The 24,499-nt window shown below is 38.4% G+C and overlaps 1 protein-coding gene across 9 annotated transcripts in view; it reads right to left on the bottom strand.

Annotated features, from left to right (window-relative positions):
- Positions 1-24,499, bottom strand: part of diaph2 (diaphanous-related formin 2) — a 491,250-nt gene that overhangs the window by 156,617 nt on the left and 310,134 nt on the right. For all 9 annotated transcript variants that reach the window (XM_015351699.2, XM_015351694.2, XM_069193808.1 and 6 more), the window contains 2 exons: positions 21,686-21,787; positions 18,060-18,299 (listed from right to left, as the gene is read on the bottom strand). In XM_015351699.2, the coding sequence (XP_015207185.1) occupies positions 18,060-18,299; positions 21,686-21,787 (342 nt within the window). The remainder of the gene's footprint in view (positions 1-18,059; positions 18,300-21,685; positions 21,788-24,499) is intronic.

The raw sequence follows: 24,499 nt of genomic DNA, 5'->3' as shown, positions 1-24,499 counted from the left end.
GCTTGAACGAGAGGTTTTCTTCAGAGACTGCTTCTCTTCACCCAATGGAAGCACGTACAGTATGCAGTAGCTGTGTATCAACATGCTGCAGAATAAACACGGATGTCAATATGATCTAGAATGCTGCCAAAGCCCATTTTCCTTGCTAAAACACTCTGTTGATCCTGCTGTTCTTCCACCTGTAGAGGCATGACCCCATTTCAGGTTCTTACACTGAATCCTAAAAACAGAAAATCAGAAAGTACTTCTTGCAATAAGCAACACCAGCCTGATATCATTTAGTTGTTGTGTATCCATTTTTTTTCTTAATCCTGAAGCATTTCTATAATCGCAGATCAAAAACCCTTGGAAGCCAGTGTTTATAATGTTACACTTCACCCTATTGATTAAGAACCAACAATGAATGAATTATTTTTTCTTCAGATAAGCGCTTGTCACAACTGCAGTTATGTATCTGGATTTTAGGCTTTTACCAAACCCCCTCAAGCATGTTTTGAATTCTGTTTATAATACAGTATGCCCTGACATGAGCACAGCCCATTGGCACCATGCTAATGAATGAGACTCACCCCAGTGGCTTATCGGTGTAGGTCAGAAGAAGTGACGGGCTAGATAAGCATTTATCTGCATGAGTCAAGGTATTAGCAATTATCTGACACCTATCAGGAATAGTGAAACATATTGTTGAGGAATCTTATTTGCCAACGCCTCCTGTACTTGCTTTGAAAACACACATGATCAGCTTTAAATACTGGCTTACACTGAAAATGATTCAACAAAGCTAAGGCTAATTCCTGTGGTACAGCACCCTGACTTACAACATAAAGAATACAGTATATACAAATAACAAAATCTGGTAAGCAGCCACAGGAAAACACAATTATATTCTCCTCAATTTCAAATCACTTTATAAACCACCAGTCTGACAACCACACTGCCCCTCTGCTTCTCTTTATTATTTTGATTCCACAAAAATAATATAATTACTTTGGCATCCCAAGTTCATGGGCAGAGGTGAAAACGAAGCAGTAGGACCAGGAGCAATGTAGGGCATGTTCCTTGGTCCACAGCTTAATCTTTGCGGGATCTCTCCAGCTGTGTGCTGGGCAAACCCACTGCGCCTAACGATTCTACGGGGCCTTTCAGGAAAGCATCCAAGCCAAGTGATACATGAGAGCCAAGTTCCTCTTTACTCTCTTAAATTTGATACTGATTCTGGTGATTGGTTCACAGATGCATTCATCCAAGTACTGAATATAATTACAGTCTGGCATCCTCATTGTAGCATGCATCTCATTTTCACTCTCTTCTTTTTTTTAGAATGAATACATGTGGGAAATCTGTCTGTGTTGGAGGTACAAACATTATCCCACCTTGGATTGCAAATCAGACATGTAATGATACAGGATCCTGCGCTCTATTAAGTTTGAGGCTGCATTATTAAAATAAAGAATGTCATCTATGTAGATGCTAAGTAAGACTGTAATAAATAACATATTGTATGTATTAGATTCTTTCACTTTTCATCCAACCATTGCCCAGCACATAAAGGATACAACTTCTATGGGATTTATTTACTAGATAATTTTCTTTTGATATTTCACTTAGTCCAGATTTGGTCTTTTCATTTTACAGCTATGATCTTTGTACCTCCACATGGGTGCAGGTGATGATGAGACAGTGCCATAATTTCTTCAGTCCTGCACAATTTTGGTTCTTCAGTTCATCAGCCATCTGACATTTACCACACCAACAGCCATCCTACTAAGAACTGCAATGAGTGATGCTACTGTTGCTGTTGCACAGTCATCCAGCTTTTTCAACTCAAGACCACCAAGTCTCAACACCACTTGTGAAAAACTACACCACCATTCAAGGAAGCCATCACAGTTGGCTCAAGACTTCGACCGGTGTCCAGTTTGTCTGGAAATTAAGGCAAAACCTGCACCACCTACTGTATGATTGAGCCAGTGATAATTCCTTTACTGTACTGTAGGTGTCTTTTCAAATTAACAAAATCCACCCTTACTACTGAAAAAATGATTCAATAATTTACATTTAAAACCTGTTCAGTGGCACCTCTAAAATAATAATTTCTATTGTTAAACTTACAAGTTACAAATTAAACTTCTATTGTGCGACCAATCAAGTGGTTTAGTGAGCAAGTTATAAACTGCCACGCCAGTGAAAATGAAAATAAGATCAGTGAAGAAGGCTGTGCAAACACATTATTTTTACTTCCATTATTTTATTTGTTATAGTTTTTAATATTTGTAAAAAGAGCGTTTCAACAATTTAATCATATTTGGAAATTCAGCCATGAGAAAACACACTAACAAGCCAAAAACAAAAGCAGATTCATGTTTGAACACCCCCCCTCCCAAAACACACATACTGTTATTAACATGACTTATGCGAGCGGCAGAACTGTTACTTCTGGAACGTCACTCTGAAGTCTTTAAGATTACATGGACTTCTACTCCAATAACGGGAGCAAAGTCAGAGCTCACAGAAAAGTTTGAAACCCATCTGTTTACTGTATGTAAAAATCACTCTCAGATGAAACCCTTGCAGGCTAACAAGTGTTACACCCTGGAGAGATCCTTATTTTACAAGCAATGGGAAGGAGGATACGTCATATCCTTGTATAAACCAAGAACCCTACTTTGCACCAGGACATCTCTCCACACGAACAAGGGGCTCTGAATGTAGGCAATGCCTCACCAGTTCCTACAATCCGTGCTGCCACTTGAGAAGGAAATGCTTGTGAAATCAGAGTCAACAGGACAGTGGGAACAGCTAATGCTTAGAAAGACTCCAGGGTTGCATTAAGGAGGGCAGTGGGGCTGAGTAACCTTATCTGCCTCTCTGGCTGAAACAGATTGCCTGCTGTCAAGTCTTAACTTCAGGATGGCTGGTTTGAGAAATAAGACTTGCACATCCCTCAGCTCAACTCCACGGCACGCTGCATATCCCCTGAATGTACATGGCACCAATAAAACTGTAAATACATGCAGGGTTCTTGTTATAAACCTGCTTGCAAGTGTAATGACTGCAAATATCCCCTGTGTAGGACTGCAAAGACCCCACTGCCAAACAGCTTATTTTATGGAAACCGGGATTGTTCAATATGGAGAAACATTTAATTAAGTAAACAGCAAATAGGTCTGGGATTATTTAGCACACATGCATCTGCATTACAAACTGTAGTTATTTTACTATGGACTATGTGCATGGTTTATGTAAAAGTATGGAAAAACTAATCCTTTTGCAAGAATGTTCTGCATTGAATGCACAATTCCAAGAAGCATGGAGAGAGAAGCTGCTCAGTGGTTTGATAACGAATGGATCTCAATCTCAAATACTGAACCAATGAAGTATTTCACTTAATTATACTACAGTGCCAACAGAAAAACACACCTTTACTTAATTATAAATGAAAACATACATATTTTCTAGATTTTCATTTGTAACTAGATTTCAGACAGTCCAAGCATTTGTTTTTCACTTGGAGAATAGGGTGTGTAGACTTTCTATAGACACGGTATGCACACACCTGTACTTTTTCTGTATGACTAAAGCACTGAATAGAACATGATGAGGTCCTTCCTGGATTTCTGTATTAAATTATTGATTTCTGCATGTTTCTGCCTACTAGTAGTTTGACTACTGCTACCTATTTATTTGTCAGTCTGTCATGCCCGGATAATAGTGAAATGGTTTCAAGAAATCTGATCTGCAGGGCAAAATGTATTTTGTGATTTAAAGTAAAGCTCATGGCAGGAATGACATACAGAGGCTGAATGAAACGTGTTAAACTGGCAGCAACATTTGAAATCGCTGTAGCAATCAGGGTGTGATTGCACTGGAAGGCAGTGAGCAGTTGATTAAACTCTTTGCAATTGGCTTCTCTCTATTACCTTGTTAGTTATATGATTGCCCCCAATTCAGCTGCCAAACAACAGCAAAGAGGCAGTTTTGATTGGATGTTTTCACTTTAAAAGGGAAAAAGTGGCATTACATTCTTATTCAAATTGCAATAATCACCTTTGTAATACAGAATTATGCTTCAAGTTCATAACTACAGTACTTGCATATTAATGCGTCTCTACAGGATCATTAATAAGATTATGAAGGTTCAATAACAGGCTGTTTTTTATAAACCAACACCTGTAGTAATTATACTATAGCTTCATACTGAAGTAGAGTTTAAGGAAATAAAGCCCTCAGCCCACTTTCTCCCATTGACAGAGAGACCCCACCTCTCCCAGGCTTAGTGGTGTTATGCCTAGACAGTCTGTTACAGAGATCAATGATTACTTCAAATGATATGTGAGGTGAAAGAATAATTTATCACCATGATATGTAAACAATAGCAATATATTAATCTAAACACATGGCAGCGAATGACTACCAGTTCAAAAGGGCTCCATGATCAATAAAGCTTTTAGCCAGAAAAGGCCTTTGAACCCCTTTTAAAGTAAGGGAGCTTGCTCAAGATGAAATGGCGATTGTTTTCAGGTAGAATGAGCTGCTGTGAAAACCCTAACTAGGAAAGCCAGAATTGATTAATCCATTAAAGACGCAAATTCAGCAAATGCATTATTGTCTGTATTGTGCTGGTTATCTGTTTATCTGTGAGTGTTGTAATACTGCATTAAATGTGATCTTCTGTGTTTCTGGGAATCTAATAAATGGACCTGTGAATCATATGTGAATTATTACAGGAGTGCTTCCTACAGAGCATTTTTATTCTTAAATGGTGCTGTGTTTGAGCATCCATTATATAAATCGCTTTTCTAAGAGATATTGGCTATAAATGACATGAAGCTGAGGGACACATTTCTGCTGCAATCTCTGAAATGGCAAACACTTACAAATGACTTGTTTCAGTATTAACTGCAAAAATCTTTAAAACACGAACACTTTTTGAGTTGAAGAGTTCAAGAGTTTTATTTGCCCTTCAGGATTTCAGGTGAGGCCTATTTTCAGACCACAAGAACACCTGTTTTCCAAATTAATTTAGATTTTCTTTTTTTAAAAGCCTCCTGGTCAGCAGGATCTCTGCTTACCCTAGTCGATATTGCAAAACTTCAATTCAGCATCTCTGTAAATTCTCTTCCATTCAGTATCAACTATAGTCTCTTCTTTATCTCAGCATAGAATCCGTAAAACAGTTAATATGGAAGTAATCATGAACGCTCCAGTGCATATATCAAAACAAGCTGCTCCCCTTTCCTGTCGACACTGCACACGAATCCTAATGTTATTCTCTTTATTTAAACAAAATTAAGTTCTGCACTCACTCTGCCATGGGGTGTTTACAAATCATTGCTCTCCACTCTAACATGCAGCACAGTGATAGAACAGGCGTAAAGATAATGTATTTTAAAGGCTTTGCGATTACCATAAAGACATTAGGCCTGTGCTGACTACCTAGGCAGGTTTAGTGCATGCCTGCCTCCTCTAATTTCAAAAGCTGTCACAAAAGAAAATGGGCTTCACAAGGGCTACATCTTCAACTTTATAGAAATATTCATTAAATAATATGAGAGTATTCCCTTATATTCTGTTCTACACAAACTTGATTTTAATAGAACTGTTTTTATAGCATCATAATGTTCTGCATTCCTAAAGTGTTCTCTAGAAATACAATACAGCATGTACATGATGATAAGTGAAAATAGACACTTTGAACTTTAATTTGTCATTCCTTGCCCCCCACCTACAATATATCTTAAGAAATGTGATTGTAACATCCACTGTGCTCTGCACTGATAGAAAACAAGCAAAACCTGTTCATTTTGTATCTGTGAACTACAGTAATGTATTGCACACCCAAGAGAAGAAAAACAGCCATAGCACCATGGAAACCTGCTTTCATTGACAGAGCAGCCAGCGTAACCTTCTTCTGTTCGCAGGCTGCTGTGTTTATTAATATATTCTATAGGAGGAAGGACAAACTCACTAGTGAATAACTACAGACATCTAGATGAACCTGAGCACTCTGAGGAATGGAAACAAATAGAAGAAAACAAATACAACAAATTCTAACAGCTTTCTGGGGTCAGGAAAATATTGTCCTGATACTTTCATTTACTACAAGTTTCTTCCGTAATATAATTCTGTCACAACTGTTACAAAAACTCCACTACAGCAAAGTCTCCAATACCTAGGCACAGGATTCTAGTGGAATTCACCACTTCACAAACCTAACTGTATACCGCAGGCCAAACAACCTCAATATAACCATGCATGCATGGGTGTCATCTATTACTAATGGTAATTAAAAAAAAAATGATTTTGTGGAGGAAGAGAACAGCATGATATGATCAAAAATTACACACCACTGAGGAAGGAAACTCACACAGGTAAATTATAATACTCAAATCTGTTTCAATTTCTGTGTCATTTGCCTTAAGAGATAGCATAATTCCACATGTCAGTGTCTGTGGCTTAAGTGCTCTGTTTAAGCTTGAAAAACAGCTCTTAAAAATCCCACGTGAGGGTTATCGGTGATCGGCTTCCTCACATCAACAAACACTCTTTATTCAGTGACTACTTCTGCATATTTATTACTGGAATAATTAAACTATATTTTCCAGCTCATCATCATCTCTGATGAAAATAAATCAGGTATCTTATTTTTTATTTATATCCTACATTATTAAAGGCTAATTAATAAGCATGTGCTTACAGAGGCCTGACACAGGTTTTGAAGGTGGCACACACCTTGGAAGACAAGAACTTGATCTTCGGGTGATCTTGAAGTATCAAAACATCAATTACTGCTGCCTTGTTTTTGGCACTAATCAAAAAGTTCAATAATGGTCACGAAAGTGAATGTTTAATAAGAATGGTAGCTCTTCCAGTCGAACAAATGAGCATTGCATCTGCAGTCTTATCCTCCCAATGCATATTTAATTAACCTGTCCTTATACAGTAGGCTCAAAACACAAATTCTGTTTAAAGTTTAAAAAAAACATAAATCAAATAGTTTTATTTCACTTACAGTGTGTCCACATTTACCATTTTAACTATAAGGGACACAGACTAAGGAGAAGAAGGTTTAAATTTGAGATCAGGAGGTCCCTCTTCACACAAAGGTTTGCAGGAATCTGGAACAAGCTACCCAGCCATGTTGTTGGAGTTCATATAAATTATAGTTTATTTATATTACTAATTTTATGTAATATAAATTTTATCTTTTAAAAGATTTCTTAAGGTGGAGATTTGCAAACACATTAATCTCTGCATCTGAAAATGGATTTGCAACCACACACATTCCTTGGTGCAAACACACAAAATGCTTTGAATGCTTATCTAATTTCAAGCAAACTCTTGTGGTCTGAGTGCATGCCCACCAAAATACAATATCAACTTTTCTCTGGAAAGCAAGGCTGACCACAGAGACAAAAAAGATCAAGCTGGACCACCTGAAGAGGACTATGGGACAATAGGTCCTTCTAGCAATCACTTCTACTTAAAAGAAAATCAATAAATAAAACAATGTTTTGCAATCAAAAATAAAAAATGCATCAGCTATCATAAATCACTTCGAAAACAATTGTTATAGCTGTTCTTAAAAGTGATGTAGTATCTGACAACAGTGTGTAAAATACAGCCAAAAAAAGGCTGTGGCACAAAGTTGGTTACCAACAAAGGAGAGCAGTCAAGTTGAAAAATAATGATGCCTATAGGCTCTTTCAGATCCATACCGCAGCTTGTTCCTCTTTAAGTGAATGATGTCTTTTTTGCCCACCATGAAGTGATAAAAGACTTTGCACTGCAAAAAAAATCCACAAAAAATAAACGGTGAGAAGAAAACTTGAAATCAGCCTGTTGTGAAGTGTGATACTTGAACATTCTATAACACCTAATGGATTTCAAATGAGGAAGCCTTCTTTAACAGATAGCTTCATTTAATGGAGTCTTGATGAAGTTTTCTTTAGATAAGACCGATTGTGCTTTAGATTACTTGACAGCCACAGCACTTTTTTTTGCTTCTAAAACAAAGCTGTGTTTGCTTACAGCTCAGGTTACTGTCTGTTTACTTTTTCTGCCCTTTCAGGCTTCCTTAAATCTAGCCAGGTGAATCTCACAAGTCTTTTGTGTGCTAATTTGTCTTTTGCCGGTAGACAAACACTCATTTTCCAAACTTTTCAAAAAAGACTCAAGGACATGAGTGACATCATCCACAGCAGTGCCAGGAATATTTAACTTCAGGTCCCTCACAAGCAGAGGCAGTAGCACTTGCATATATCACTGTGACAAGCACAGCAGCTGAGTATATCACACAAGCAGACAGTGCATTTTCACATTTTTATTCAACCTACTTTTGCTTTGTTGTGCTGTGGGCTAGGTAGTTAGTTTGCGGGAGGCATAACAATGTTATTGTATCTCATGCATAGGCTGCATAATATACCCACAATCACGCAGGAGTGAGTTCCTTCTGAAGGCACGATACATAGTAATACATACCCAGTGAAAGATTCAGGTAATACATTAATTCTGCATTGGCTCCTAAGTGACCCAGCCAATAATGACCTCCCCTGTGGGCGCTGATTGGACTTTCTTGCACAGAGACAGCCCTGGACTATGCCATTAGCCCGCCATGACCAGTCTGCAAATTGGGGGCAGCACAGAGGTAATGGATGGTTCAAGATTAATACAAGCAAAAACCAATAAAATCGTATAGGTGGGCAAATCTCAAACTATCTCAGTTTACAAAAAAAAGATTCGCCAATGTTCCATTTTTATTTAATTAAAAAAGAAGAGAATGTGGGGCATTAGATCTGACAGCACTGGAGTAACAAATTTAATTACTGATCCAGTCACAAGGTCACGGTGTTTTGACAGTCGGGAGTGCTGAGTGAGCCCGGGGAGGGATGGACGCGGATTAGTAATTCATACCCACCATAGTGCCCAATGAAAAGCTGGAAAAACACGAATGCCGGCATAACAGGATCGAACCAGAGACACAGCAATGGTTATAAAGCAAAGGTTTTAAAACATGCACGCATGCAAAAAAAAAAAAAAAACATTAAAAATCATTATGACCCTCAAGGACCCAAGGTAAGCTCAGTGCACAATTCTTAAGAAAATGAAGGAATGTAATATGTATAAGTGCTTTCATAAAAAAAAAGTTATTAGAAAAAAAAAATGATGCTGGTCACAAGAGGGGGGAATCTGCGTATGTCTGCCAAAACCTCACTCCAGTGCATCAGAAAGCTTGTTCCATATTCATTCCCCACTGTGATCACTATGGTATTGGAGGTACATGCTGTGAGAGCTAATTAGCACATCCTACCTCTTTGTGCAGAATCTAGCAACCTTTCACTAATAAAGCTGCAGTCAACAGTTCCCCCTTTTATTATACAGGGATCAATCACACGGTCATAGTATGTAATCTACATTTAATTTCATGTATTTGTATTTTTTTTTCAAATTATTTTAACACCCAAAATGTTGTTAAAAATGCTAAGATGTGCAATACAGCTTTTGTCTGATCATACAGTACGTCCATATTCAGAGTCAGTCATTTTTAATACATAATGAAATTAAGCTTTTGTACAACACTGAAGGTGCAGTTTACAAATGATGAACAGAGAACACTGTGTTTTTAAATTAAACATGAATACAGTAGACTGTATATATGAAATGCACTAAGTAAGCAAAGGGTTTGTCCCAGTTTTTCACAGAATTTTGAATTTGAAGTAAACCTCGATGTTTATGAACTTGAGAGGCTTTTACACATCTTTATCTGTTGATTCACAGCAGTAGACAGACAAGCATAATTTGATCATAAAGCAGCCTATCTCAGAAACAATGGAGTGAAAGGATTTTATTGTACGACACCACTTGCATTGCTTTTGCCTTTTTTTCTGTCAGTTTGTCTCTGTTTAGTGAAGGATTAGACTTTCAATGTTATCACTGACAGACCAAACTGTTGCAGGCAGTTGAAACCATGTTCCTGACATTCATTGCCTGCAACAGGGGTGGGGCTTCTAGACAGCAAAACTCTGTAGCTTTAGTTGATCAGTTCATCATTAACTTTATGTGCTTTACATTGAAAGATCACTCGTCACAAAATGACTGAAAAGAAATAAATTCACACCCACCACACCCTTCCAGTTAAATGTCTAGGAGGTTCCTTGCCCATCTTGAAAGATTGTATTTCTTCACCTACTTACACTTGTAGAGCCGACTTGAGTCTTTGATTTCAAACAGGGATAAAGGAATGGAAAACGCGAAAGATTTCCAATACAAACCAAAGCACTGAATGCATTTAATACAAATCTAGCATCTTAAAACAGGATGTTTTTACAAATGATGTCATTGTCCTTCCTTGGCAGACAAATGTGGGCATCTGTGTTTTACTATGCAACTTTCTTAATAAAATTAATTTCACTTTCTATCAACATTTCTTTTGGATGAACAGGGAAGGGATGATAGGTGGGAATTTGTGCATAAAGTATATTTCGATATCTTACTATGTAGTATTATTGAATACATTGCTGTCTCTATAGAAAACAAAACAGGCTCAATTATAATAAAAATGAATCAGATTTAAAAAAATCCATGTACAGATAAACAGTCCCTGACAGACAGCCACGGCTCTACTGGTGTCTTTTTCCGAAAGGCCACGCACCGCCGCGCTGAAAAGGCAGCACCTCTTCAGCAAGCCTGGCTCAACGCACATGGCTTCCCAGCTGCAATCCCAATTTCCTGTGCTTACAGATAGCTTCACCACAGACGGATGCTGAGGATGAGAAAAGGGCTCATTTGATCAGCTTCTTTGAGGTAAACTGCCGTTTGTGCTGGCTGGGGTCTGGTTAAAGAGGACCAAGCTGTAGCGAATTGGCAGGGATCAAGCAGTCACCTCAGGTAATAGCTGTTTTATTGAAACGGTGAGCGCACTCAGCACTATCTGACACAAGACCTGCCACTCCTATTGTTCCTCACACTGAAGCACACAGCGCTGCATCCCAAAGCACAGAATCCAGGCCCTATATCACATACTGTAAGCTCTCTTCTGATCACCATGCAATTTCTATTGAATTTTTGTGACTCACTTTTCAAACCTCTCCAAGATCAATCACAGAAACAAAATAAAAGGAGTTCTGAAAAGAGAAACCGAGATTTAAATATACAGAATGAAAGAGTAAGCACACATCACAGTTTGTGAAACATTTAGCCCACAGCATTGAATCTTCATGAAATGACGCTCCAGTGAGGGAAGAATACAAGAAAAAAATAAATATTAGCACATGTTAGTATAAGATATATCTAAACTCGAATTTTATTTATTGATTGCTTTGACAACTGTCATTTGTTTTTAGTCCTCTTCATTTATTAGGATCCCACAATACTAATAAAATGAAGAGGGGGACTTTTGGGAGAGAAGATGGTGCAAGCCTAACACAAAATTTTGCCTACTCTTATTAAAAGCGCCCCGGGACTTTTAATGACTTAGAAACAAGATCCTCAGTTTACTGTGTTATTCAAATGCTAGCATATCCTACAACAGTGTCCATAGTCACAACACAGGGGCATGGCTTTAGAAATTCTGGTCCAGAGAAGTGCCACCTACTGGTCCACTGACACCACTTATAGAAACGACTTAATTTTACTTGAAGCTTTGTTCCCCAGGGCTGACTAGGTGCAGCCTTGCTCATCATCTGAGATCTGAAGAGATCAGGCTGCATATACAGTATCATGGGAAAAGGTATGTCTGAGATCCTATGCAGCAAAAAGAAAAAAAATAAGTTACACTACAAAGTCCACTTAATCGTAACCCCCTCGCCTAATTTTATTTATCTTAAAGGCATCACATGCAGAGGAAAATGAAGTCCAAATTACTCATAAGTCTGAAGGCAGGAACCATAAATTGCAATAATGAAGTTTGACTCACTTGACAGATGTCCCATAAATTATAACCTAAGAAATGCCAAAATGTGTCTGTATACTTCATTATCACATACACTATTCTAAGAATAGAACATCCACACACACATACACATAGTACATAAATAAATAATGTGTATTCATGCTGTACAGGGTTTTAAATGCATTTTAGAGTTCTGATATTGCTTTGCAATGCCCTTAATGAGATAATGGAATTGAGGAGATACTGTTTGTGATTTGGTGCTGTCTGCATTTAATTACACAGAGTTCATCAAATCGAAAATTTAAAAACAAAAAAAAAACATAAGTGAATTGGGATTAACACTGAAATAAAATAGCTTTTCTGAGAGGTGTTTAAAGTACATTCATATTTAAAGAGGCAATTTCTATAATAAAAGCATAGTAAGTCAGGGGAATTATGTATCCTCTCCACCAATAATCCAAGTCATGTCAGGCCTGATCGCTTAATTTAACTAGCAGAGTTCTGGCAAAGAATCTTCCTCTCTCACAAATGTGTGAATCCTCCAAGTTCTAATTTGTCTATTCCAATTCCTGAACTGTGTGTTCCACACTCCAGTGAGCATGCCTGAGGAATCCTGGCAGCTAACATACACTGGTGTTTGGACTGACTTGCCCAGCATCGATATTAAGTCTAGAATGGGGCTGTCTGGAATCTCTGATAAGCATCCGCTCTGCAATCTTTCAATCTCAGTTACAGCTCTGAAGAGTGCTCCCCTTGTATGGGTGACAAGACAAGACTGATTAGCCTTGAGCAATGCTAGTTTTTCATTTGTTTGGTTACTCAATATTCCTTTTAATGGCTAATTTCCTGACCTCTAAAGAACAGGAACATCAACAGAAAGAATGGTCCCTGTGTGCAACCTGGATGATCTAAAGACAGGAACTGGGTTGAGCTACAGAAAAAGTCCAGTACAGCACAGCTATATGACTAATTATATGATTAAACGTTGGTTATCAGATTACCTTCTTTTAAATTAAGGATATGAGCAGGTTTCCTAAATAATTCTACCCAAACTAGGGTTTGGGTTATTTAAAAAAAAAAGGCAATGTACTGTATCTGGACCACAAAACAGCTGCAGTTTGAATCTTGATTCATCTTGCTATTGTTATGCACCTTTGAAAATTTAAAGTCATATGTACTGTAAACTGCAAATATACACACATATTTAATTATATGCAGTATATACGCATGTAGGAAGTACTCAAGTAAAAATCCATTCTGAATTCTGTGCAGACATTCAGTACAAGGCATAGTTTGTTAACCCTGTTTCTAAAGGATGAAAGAGAAAATAATTTCTAATGAGCATAATATCTAATTTACACTTTTTATTTTGCTTCTCTGAAAGTGGCTGTAACGGAGGAATATGTTTTTCTCCACACTAGGTTGTTTTTATTTTATTTGAAGTTTTTAAAATCTTTGTAAGGATTCCTCAGAGTCTACCTTTCCAGAAAAATGTCAGATCTGGGCTACAGAAGTTACTTTTTTTGAAAAGTCTATGACAGGAAGCCAAGAGTCCAAAACAGAGGGATGGATTTTTCTCTGCTCTATAAGATTAAAGTTAACTGAAGCTTAAAAGAGCCTGCATGCCCTTTGTGTCCTAGGCAGATGATGGCCAGAATATAGCATTACAGGATTTTCACAGATAATAACATCAATCCACTCACATCCTGGATGAATCTCTGTTTGGATTCCACCCAGATCAAAGAAATCGCAAGTCCATTTCATTCAGAATGATACCTATAGATGCATACACAACACTCTGCAGTGTCTTGGAAGTTGGCTTTTTTTCTTCTTTGCTTTTTTTCCTCTTGTTTTTCAAGTGAAATAACAAAAAATGTAATTCTATTTAACTCTGTTTAAAACCCCAAGAAGATGTCAGTAGCGAGAAATGGGGGAACGGGCCCTAGGGGGATAAGGCATGACACAAGAGATTAAGAAGATGTATCCCTGCCATCGAAATTCCACAATTGTTGACAGGTAACCCTTCACCTATGACACAGATGTTGTATATTCCTACTTCCTGGTCCAGATGTTGCAGCCCTGGCTCAGCAAGCAGAGGGGTTTCTGCTGAGTGCAGGTTCAAGCTGAAGTCCAGGGATCACCGTTTTGACTGCCGACTGTGCCAGCTGCACCTGGGACTCTCCATGCTGAGAGGGCACAAGGGGCAGAAGCCACAACAGCACACGTCTGTGAGCTTGCTATGGTGCCAGCGAGACCCGGAGCGCCTGTGTTAATTAAAAGGGGTGTGTTTTTTGACGAAAAACAGGGATAGTCACCCCTCTCATACAGCTGTAGATACTGTACAAGCAGTACAGCAGAACTGACCATTTGCAAATGCAAAACCAAACAAGAGACATTTTAACTCTGAGAAAAGGCCCTGAGTGATCCCATCTCGTTAGTGCTTAAAGAAAAGACACCGCATGCAAAGTTTCGGTATACTTCTACATTCAAAACATCTAAATGACCCGCAGAAAAGCTCTCCAAATTTGATTTCTTTCACAATACAAAGAGCTGCTCTCGGAAGGGATATTTTTTCCACATTTATTAAGTTGATTATAGGCCAAACTAAAGAAGAAGGAGTTTATCCAATTTATGAATCCGATCTAATACTACATAACTGCATTCAATTCAGCTTCTAATAAAAACTCGGGCAGATACAGCTGCCCAGAATCATGTTAAAATAAGTGGGATGAAGTAACAATGTCATCAGCTGGAAATTAGGCAGGGTATAAATTGTTTTACCTACATTCAATTTGAGTCAACACCAGCACTGAGCAGGTTAGGCTTGTGGCCACACATATTAGTGGAAAAGCGGTATGAAAGTAAAGTTCATAATTGGTTATTGAACTCATGAAATAACATGATGGTGGAATTCTAGAGGTGTAATATTGTTGACAAGCTTTAATAACTCACAGCAGTAACCTACTAAATTATCAAAAATCAATGCTAACAAGACTTTATTGTTTCCCTTTTGCAGTTTCTCATACAATTCAAGTATTTCTCAGACAATGTAGCACTTTCTATAGTACTTTCTGGCAGTCATGCTGTGTCTGTCTAACCATGCAGCATCAGACACGTTCTCCAGCCAGTCATCCGTATCTCTTCAGATCAAAGTCCGGCAAGCCTGAAGACTTCAGTGGATGCACAGTGTGGAAGGAGCACAGGACGATACTCTATGAGTCCTGTTGCTCCTACATTGCACACACACAGCTGTCAGAATGTCCTGAGAGGCTGGAGGATCACTTAATGAAAAACGTGGACAAGCATGCATTACAAGGACATAAAATATTAACTTGCTGTTTATGAAACATCTGAATGAATTCTCCTTTAACTCTTTGCTGACTACAATCTCTTACCTAATTAAATTTTAAACTGAGCCCTTCCTTTCCAGTGAAAAGGATTTTAGGCTGTTCAGTTCTGCACAATTTTACATCCGAAAATTGATGTACAGGCTAGAGGTTCATCTTCAAAATGTTTTGCTCAAACAAGGGCTTTCAAGTTCCAAGTCAAAACTACCCTGATTGAGGAAACATTGGTGAGAAGAGAAACAGTCCAGCCAAGAGAGCAAAGGGTTAAAAAACCTGTCTAAGAACTATCAAGCCTCGTGTTTTCTGGCATTCCAGTGGAGCAGAGAAAGGTTTACAAGGCAATAAACTTCTCTCCCACACAGAAAGAAAGTTCAGAAAAGTATAAGTCCTGATTATCATTATTTTACTGTAGGACAGTAAATAAGATCTTTATTTTTAAATTATTATCCATTATGATTTTATTTTAAATCTTGCAGCCATGTACTCCTACTATTGATAAAAATCTTACAAAGATTTTCCTTTGACCTTCAGTAAATTACATTCCATTTCTTCGATATGACAGAAGGTAAATATATTCAATTCATTACTACATTTTAGATGATGAATACTGTATATCCAGCTATGAAACCTATGTACAATAACAATGATTAACATATAGGTGGCTGAATGTCTCTTATTATTCTGAGAGATACAAAACAGAGACAGGTTAATGTGTGGGTGGAAACATTGATTATTTCAATTCCAGTCCTTCAGTTAGAGAAATTTTTACATTAAAAATTAATCATGCAAGCTTTTGTTTCTTACAAACAGGTGGTTAGGCTCTGTCAGAGCTAAATGGGGCATAGAGAAAATGTACATAGAACAATTTAATAAGCTAATTTCTAAAAACAGTAACTCACTAATAGTACCGATATTTGTAAAATGTAATTGAGAGTTTTCCTCCTTTTTTCTTTAAAGGAAAAAATGTTTTGTTCTCTAGGAGAATTAGTTGCTCACAGGAGAGTTTACATTGATCTCAAATGATCCCAACCTCATGCTCTAAGCAAGCTAGCCAACAAGGAACAAAATCTCTAACATGCTGAGAGACATTCCTGTGTTGATATCTGCTGGGATCTTCTTGAAATCCATTTCTCCTTTGGGACTCTCTGTCCTAGGCTCTCCAACCCTGGTCCTGGAGAGCCCCAGTGTAGCAGGATCTGTAAGCCACCATTAAGTCACCAGTTTCTAACGAGATATTAATTTCTGTGAGAAGGTAAACAGGTGAATTGTCAAAATAAGTAATTTACAGATCATTTATGACTGTAATGTAAATACTCTTCAGCCCTAAAGGACCAGAGTTCTCTTAATTGTGAGCACATTACTTGTGTCATTCATAAACAGCTTACAGGAGTTGCCAATCTTAAGAAATAGGTGTCCTACAGTACAAAACTAACTGGATTGGGGCTCTCCAGCATCATGGGATTAGGGGACCCAAGATTCAAGCAAACTCAAAGGGGCTTCCAAAATCAGAAACTGCACTCTAATTCAAAAACCAGTAGTTGTGCAAGAATCAGCAGATTCTGACGGGTGTACTGCTCTTTCTAACCACAATGCATAGAGCTGGGCACTGGCTACTCCTGAAAAAGCCAGCATATCTGGTCTCAAGAAGGAATTAGGACATCATGGCTATTTTCATGTATACCCATCTGAAGATGTAACTTTTTAAGTTGCTTAAATTGGACAATTTACATAGTTAACAGCTGAAAAGTAATATGAATCCATGACAGAAAATGAATAGGACTTAAGGGAATGAAATGACTGATTAATATGTACTTGGAGCTTGAGAAAAAAAATGACACAAAAAATAGTAACCAAAATGTAATCAGAAATGGGTCTTAGAAAAAACATTTGTTTTTTTTGTTGATTTTTTGCCCTTTATCCTATGTTAAGTTATGGAATGACAGATGGTAGCAATTTCTGTCTTTCCCAGAGTGATGCAATGTGTAATTACAGACCAACAAATTGACCTACTGCAAAGGATTTCACATATAAAAACCGTCACATGCAGCAAATATTTTTATAGGTTGGATTTTGTATTGTGCTTGGCATCTTCACCACAGTACTAACCCTCACTTCAGCATGAGGAAAAATCAAATTTCCTCTCCTGCAGCTAAGACACCTGTTCATCCAGGGCAGATCTTTGGTGCTGGAATTTCAATTCTAAAAAAAAGTGGGGCTTGCTGTGTGCATCCTCATGTTCCTGAGACAGGTGAGTCCAGCCCACTGTTAGCCCAATGCCCTTGTATACCTGTCACCAGATGTGCCAGAGAGGAGCCACATGATCTCTACAGGCTTGTACAGTACAGTACGTAACTGTTTCCGGGTTGGACACTTCCACACCAAAACTAGGAAGAGCAAACTGCAACAAAGCCTTTCACACACAGCATCCAAAACCAAATAAAAAGCTTTAAAAAAATGGCATTGAAGGGATATTTTATATAATGTAAATAAATGATCCGACATATTTAATCCATATTATTTAATCCTTATTGACAATTACTGCTTTGACTTGTACAACAAAGCGAAATGTCTTCCTTTTCACACTGACTTTTCCATCAATCACCTCACAATAGCTTGCATGGTGTCAGCGCCAGCGCATTCTGCACAGTAATTTCAGCACATTCCAGAACACGTGTTGCAATGCACCCTAAAGCTCACATCAATGGTCTAATCTGTCAAAGGTTTACATTTACTGCTCTTGCAATTTAGAAAAGAGAGGGTCTGTCTGTCCGACCCTACGCAGGGTCGTCCATGGAAAGCACGGACAGGAGACCGTACTGTACCTTGCACAGGAAGGTGATGTTGAAGCCGAAGGTCTGTGCGTTGCGAGAGCCAGCATTCATGTAATTCCCCACCAGTAGCACCAGCTCCAACAGGCGGCTAAACCCTTCGCTCTTCTTCACCTCCTCGCAGGCGAACGTCACGTTCATGATGTCGGGGCGGATGTTGTTGACCTGCTCTTCAAAGGTCAGCTTGAACAGGATGCCGTTGAGCCGCGACCTCAGCATCTTCACCGAGCTCATCTGGAGAACGAGATCAGGAGGACAAGGCATCACTGTGGACACTGAGCGCTGAACACCATCGCCGCCACTGAGGACAGAAACAACTAACAGTGGGCAAGAAAAAGCAAATAACCACAGACTCCTGACACTTTTCAAGAGACGCTTGCTTAGAAAGAGATACATGAACTTCAGAATGAATATTTTAATAACCCAGTCAGATAAGACAGAAACATTTAACTTCATGTGGTTTTACAATACATTGTAAGCGGTCTCTTCATGCCAAAAGAGTCACACTGATACTGACTTGTATTCCAACACTATTACAGCCTTAATAAGAGATCTCCCTATGTTTAAATTGAATTTGGCTTTTAAGTGGGTCTGTCACAAGAAATAAGGCAGCACATAACTCTTGACAAAACCTTTCTCTTGTTAGAAAATCACAGTTTCATACCGTTCACTTGCTCATTTGCCCACAGTGATATTGAATAAAAAAGTAAGTGCCACTGCTTGATAGCAAAGCCTACAGTTTGAACACAATCAATCCTTTCATATTTACGAGACATCCTCCAACACAAAATAGTCACAGCTTTTAGGTGCAAGCCACTGAAAAATATGGAGCTAACATTCTCAACAGTTTTGTGTGAAGATTCACAGACATGAATTATCACAGATTGTATGTTCTTAAATTGGGAAATGTTGTATACATCTGATATACATCTTTGATGTTTATTTAGGTGTGCATTTATTATCCATCCTAAAGGTGAAAATTAGTCTTTGGCATCATCATAAAAAACTACAAAAAAACAACACCCACCATAAATTTACATTAAAAACAAACTTGTATGGATTCAGATACAATGCATGAAAAGATTAATTTCTGTTGAAGGGTGGGGGATATGAAATCTGAAACATAAGCAGTTATACAACCAAACCATTAACTGCATCTGTACTTATTACAGGTCTGTACAGTCATACAGAAAAGATAGGATGGATAAACAGAAAGCATGTTGGGCAAGAAACAGAATTCAGAAGTGCTTTGAAGCAAAGAGATCTAAGAGCTTTTTCACCTGTCCCATGTGACAATTCAATATATAACTGAGAAGACCTGAAACACTAACCGAAAGTCCTCTTTCACCTGTGAGCCGCAGGGCTGGAGGATTGAAATCACACTGAGGAACTTAAGAAACTACAAGAAAATAATAAATCAACAACACCGAGTTCTGTGTCTGTTCTCATGTCATGTGCAGTGAAGTCGGAATTTCATATGCACTGTACAGCTTGTTGCATAATGCACTGCTCGGGGGCTGCCCTGGGACCCTGGTCATGATGTCACATTATACAAGAGATTTAGCCATGTTATGAGTCTGTTGTCTATCAAAATAGCATTGTGTGCCTTTCATTTCTTTATTTGATTCTCACTATATTAAAAAATAATAAAAAAGAGCATTTCTGACAGCTTTAGCAAAAAGTATCTACAAGTGGCTTATTTCCCAGTGGAGCTGTGAGCAGCCCTGATAATGCGGTGTCTTTCCACTTGGCTGTATATTGCTCAGGATAAGCTGTGCCTGTATCACAAAAGCATATCATTACACAAGAGGAACTGTGTACAGATCGGTATTAACAAACATAATTGATAGACACCTGCCTGCTTTTCAGGGCCTGATTCCAAAGGAGCATAGGGGAGTCACCCTAACCATCCCAGATGCTTTTTATTGAGCCACATTGTGCAAGAAAAGTTTTACTGTTTCAAGAAACGTATTGCTTCTTTTAAGTGTACAGTTAGACTTTCTACACAGAGATCATGAAGTACATTTATGGAAAATATTTTTTCAATGTATAAAATGAAATAATGATGAAAATGAAAATAATTCACAGGCCACAACTGAGTAGAACAGTTTTTTTTCTTGATAAACATTGTCAACACATGGACAAAGTAAAGTTGATTAACCAAAATAATTACTATACTAGACTGTTTTCTCTCAACTACATCAATATGGTATGTGCAGAAGATCATCACATTGCTATTCTATGTTTATATTATTATATTCTAAAGTGAATCAGTGAATCTGATATCTTTATTTGTCATTCATCAAAATGGTTAATCTGAGAAGGATGTGTCCAATTTAAATATTTTTATTGACAGTCAACTGTCAAGGAAAGAAAAAAAGGTAGCAGTTTTAACCTCCAAATCCAATTGCATGCATAATGATGTACTTTCCTTTACATCTAAATTACTAATAATAAGCAACATTCCCAACAGGGCAGCTATGCATTCTCATTCATTACCTGATAACTGGCAATAAAGATAGCTGGGGATGGGAAGCTGTTATGTACCAATTCATCTTTTTCAAACGGTGTGTTCTCTGCTTCTGTTGCTAATGAATCTGTGTATTAGACCTCACCAGCACTGCACCAAATTCTGAAGCATTCAGGTCACCACATATTTTCAGCTGGAGTGTCTACTGCAATTTGACACATCTGCCACCAAAGGACCATTACCCTGTGTAAGGGCAATGGCAATGAGAGTGATTGCGATTAATTAGTGTTTGGCTGATGTTGTTATCCATAGCGACCTCTGTTCATGCCCACTTACACAGCTGGGCATTATACTCAAGATAAACTCATTATACTCATGTGAGTGAAGCACAGTATCTTGTACAAGGCTTAAGTACATCTGCAGTGCCCTACTCAGGTATTGGCAATGCTGCAATCAGTTTGTCCAGGTTTCAAGGCTGTTTCAGCTACAGCATCATAACACTGTTATGCACTTCATGTTTAAACACAGCAATGGAATGCAATGGAAGAACGTTTTTAACGACTGGAAGTGTCTGCTGTTTGTTGCCTTAAAAATTCTCCCTAATTAGGCAGCATGAGGTCACTTCCTTATTTGTGTGTGATGTTTTGTGCACCCCTTCTTTTCCTTCTGAAAAAAAAAACACTGCAGCTTTAAAACCACAAGTCCCCTAATCACACTCTGTATGAAAATCAAGTTCAGCTTCTTTATTATTTATCAAAAATCACTGGCACTGTCAGTCACAACAAGGCTACCAGATTTGACTTGTCATAAAAAATGCCCTTTATATTCTTGGCCTTTTAATTATACATCACTGCGTCTTTTTATATATTGAATAGCGCTGATACTGCAGAGGGCCTGAAGGCAGTCTTTCTTTTTTTTTAATGGTTCTCTTCTTAATTTCCTGATTTTCTTCCCTCTACAATCTCTAATAAAGATTTAAAGGAATAGAAAGAAATTGCTCTGCAGCCCCATGGAGATGTGGATCTGGTGTCAAAGCAAAGAGGAGGAAAGGGAAGGAAAAAAATCAATACGCAATTGAAGCGCCTTTCCCTTTCTCTCTCAGTGGCAGCTGACAATTCCCCAGAGACAGGGAGCTCGCTGGTGTACTTACCACGATTCCGAACTGCTCCGACTCGCACAGCTCCTCGTACTCGCTCTTCAGCTCCGCCAGGGCGCTCAGCTCCTTCTGCTCCGGCAGGTTGTTGATCAGGTTCTGTAAACACAGACGCTCACATCAGCTACTATGTCCCCTTCCTCATGAAAAAGGTGCTACGGAGCAACAGCGTTTCAAAGCACAGGTTTGCACAACTGAGGCTTGACAGAGTGAAGGGCCCTTCTTATTAATATTCTCATTGCTATTGTGCCAGTTATTTATGAAGGATACCAGGATGAGGTTAGAAAAAGCTGCTTTACCCTCATTTTAAAAATAGTGCTCCACAAACACTCCACAAGCACTTTTTTGTGTGTCATGTAAGAACACTACAGTTGAGCTTTATACATGAACCTTGGTGGTATTTAATTAAATTAGTATCTTTGCATAAGGAACTGCCAGTCGAGAGGAAGAAGGCAGGATCATGCTTGGGGGAAAACACACAGCGAGGGGAGGTTTGCAGGTGTGGTCTACTGGTGACCAGCTAGTGGTACAATATATTAAGCACTGTGCATGCAGCCCAAACAGCCATCAGGTTTTGTGTTGCTGGAGTAATGTAAAGCAGGGTCTGGGTTACTAAATCACACAGCCCCTCCACCCCAACACACACTAAGCACGGAGGCATGAATGAAAATGCTTGTGCCGCAGATTTAATATCCTAAGTGGCCAGTGCTGATAAAATGACACTGATTAACAGCTTGGGATGTGTCAAAGATATGGATGTATTATTAATGTCCTAAGTAAATCAATTTCAAGAGAGATCACACAATGTTTCTAACTGTAGTTTATAATCATGGAGACACCGGTGTCACATTTTCTCACATGAGAAATACTCATTGCGTTATATAGCACTTGGTTATTACTACCATCCCCCTTCAAACAGCCTACAAAAGTGAAACAGCAATGACGTCATGTGAATGTTGTGAGCTTTGCACCAACAAAGTTGTGACATTGCTCTATCTAGTGGGATTTTGTTTTGACAAGGTGGAGGGAGAAGGGAGAGGTCGATGTGGTGTACCCACTTTCCACTTATCATAGGAAAAATGTGACTGCATGCCATGCCACTGCATCTCAAATGCAAAGGCACTATATTAATGGCCCGCAGGGTTCCATATTCTAGAAACAGAGAGACTGTGTTGGGAAAGGCAGGAAAGTGGGGAACTGAGACTTGCGACTGTGTACACTAAAATAATAGTGTGCTTGTTATATTTTACTAGAAGATGAATTTATATGTTACAGCTTAATAAGCCATTGTGCAACTACAATGGCATTCTTTAAAAGCAATTTCTTTCCTCTTTTATTACTTGCAAAGTTTTAATGCAGTCCCAGAGCATAAATGTTATTCAGTGTCCCAGGGTTGTCTTCATACTGTACTTCTCACACAGAGGAAAGGAGACAAGATTTATTTCAACAGGTCGCCAAAAACTCAACTGAAGAATGCCTCTCGGGGTGCTGCTCCAATACTGGAAGAGAGGAATTTCCATTCTATTTTTTGTTAGAAAGCAGGGTGTTCTAAGCACACAAGATGGCAATCATAATAGTATAATACTATAATAGTAATATAAACAAAACACTGGTAAGTAAAACATTAAATTCCATTGACTCTAAAAAGAGCTTAGATTTTTCACTTTTCTAACTTTATCTGAGTGCTGTATTGTGTTACAAAATATGGGTTATGGAGAAAACAGCAAGGTTTTCAAAGTGACCCCAACTTTTACCTGATTTCAATTTCTTGGCCCATTCCAAGTGTTACTGAACTAAACATCACATTCCAACAGAAGTATTTCTAACAGAAAAAAACACGGCAAGTTACTACAGCATGTGGACCTTTAAGAATCATAATCCAGCTCTGCAATTATCTCAAGGAAAGACAGGGGGGAAAAACATAAAACTTTATTTTCTTTAAATGTTAATTGTGAACGTAAAGGTCAGTTAAGTAAACGTAACAAACCGTGGTGACCTTCTCTGGAAAAGCTAAGCCTCCCTTGTGCATTCACAGCTCCTCTCCTCTCATTAATTCCCTCTTATTTGGACGAGCAAAGGGAGCAGTCTGCGCTGCAGCTCCTGGTCACATGACCCGCTGCACACACTGTAGCTCTGCGACACTCTCCGGCAGATCATTAGACACCACAGAGTCACAGCCTCTGCCCCAACAGGGGAGAGCGCAGGGTACAGGCCACAGCATCGCCATTCATTTACTAGAGACGCACTCATGTGCACATACAGTACATGCACATACTGCATAATGTATATACAGCACACATGTATACTGAGGGGGTGTTAAAATGCAAAAAAAGAGTATTGGAACCAATAGCATTTGTTGCATTTTTAACTCCTCTCAGGATAAGCCCAATTTGAAGTAGAAAGTAGGATTTGAATTTTGACAAGTACAGAAACATATTGGATATTTCACATAACGGTAAAAGCAGAATGATTTTTTCACTAGTATCAAGGCAGGTGCTAGAAACAAGATAACTAAAGTTTTCTTTCTGGAGAAGAGAGTGCCCCTTGCAACTAGGAGTAAGGAATGTAACTACCCAGCATTGAGCAACAGAGATTCAGCAGCAGAATTCAACTGCTATTCTGATACTCCATGGGATTGTTTTTTCTTCTCTACTAGGAGTTGATATTCTTTTGTTCAAGGGAGAAGAATGAATGAATTACAGTAAGGGACAGGAAGAAACAGCCAAGAAGAAAGATACATGATTTATTATGAATAAAATTGCTTTTCTTTCTTTGACAGTATGCAATTAATTTTCCAAAGAAGAAGTAAAC

The sequence above is a fragment of the Lepisosteus oculatus genome, chromosome 8, assembly GCF_040954835.1.
Source record: "Lepisosteus oculatus isolate fLepOcu1 chromosome 8, fLepOcu1.hap2, whole genome shotgun sequence".
Classification (NCBI taxonomy): Eukaryota; Metazoa; Chordata; class Actinopteri; order Semionotiformes; family Lepisosteidae; genus Lepisosteus; species Lepisosteus oculatus.
The sequence above is the reverse complement of the archived record's forward strand: the minus strand, read 5'-3'. Positions and strand labels throughout refer to the sequence as shown.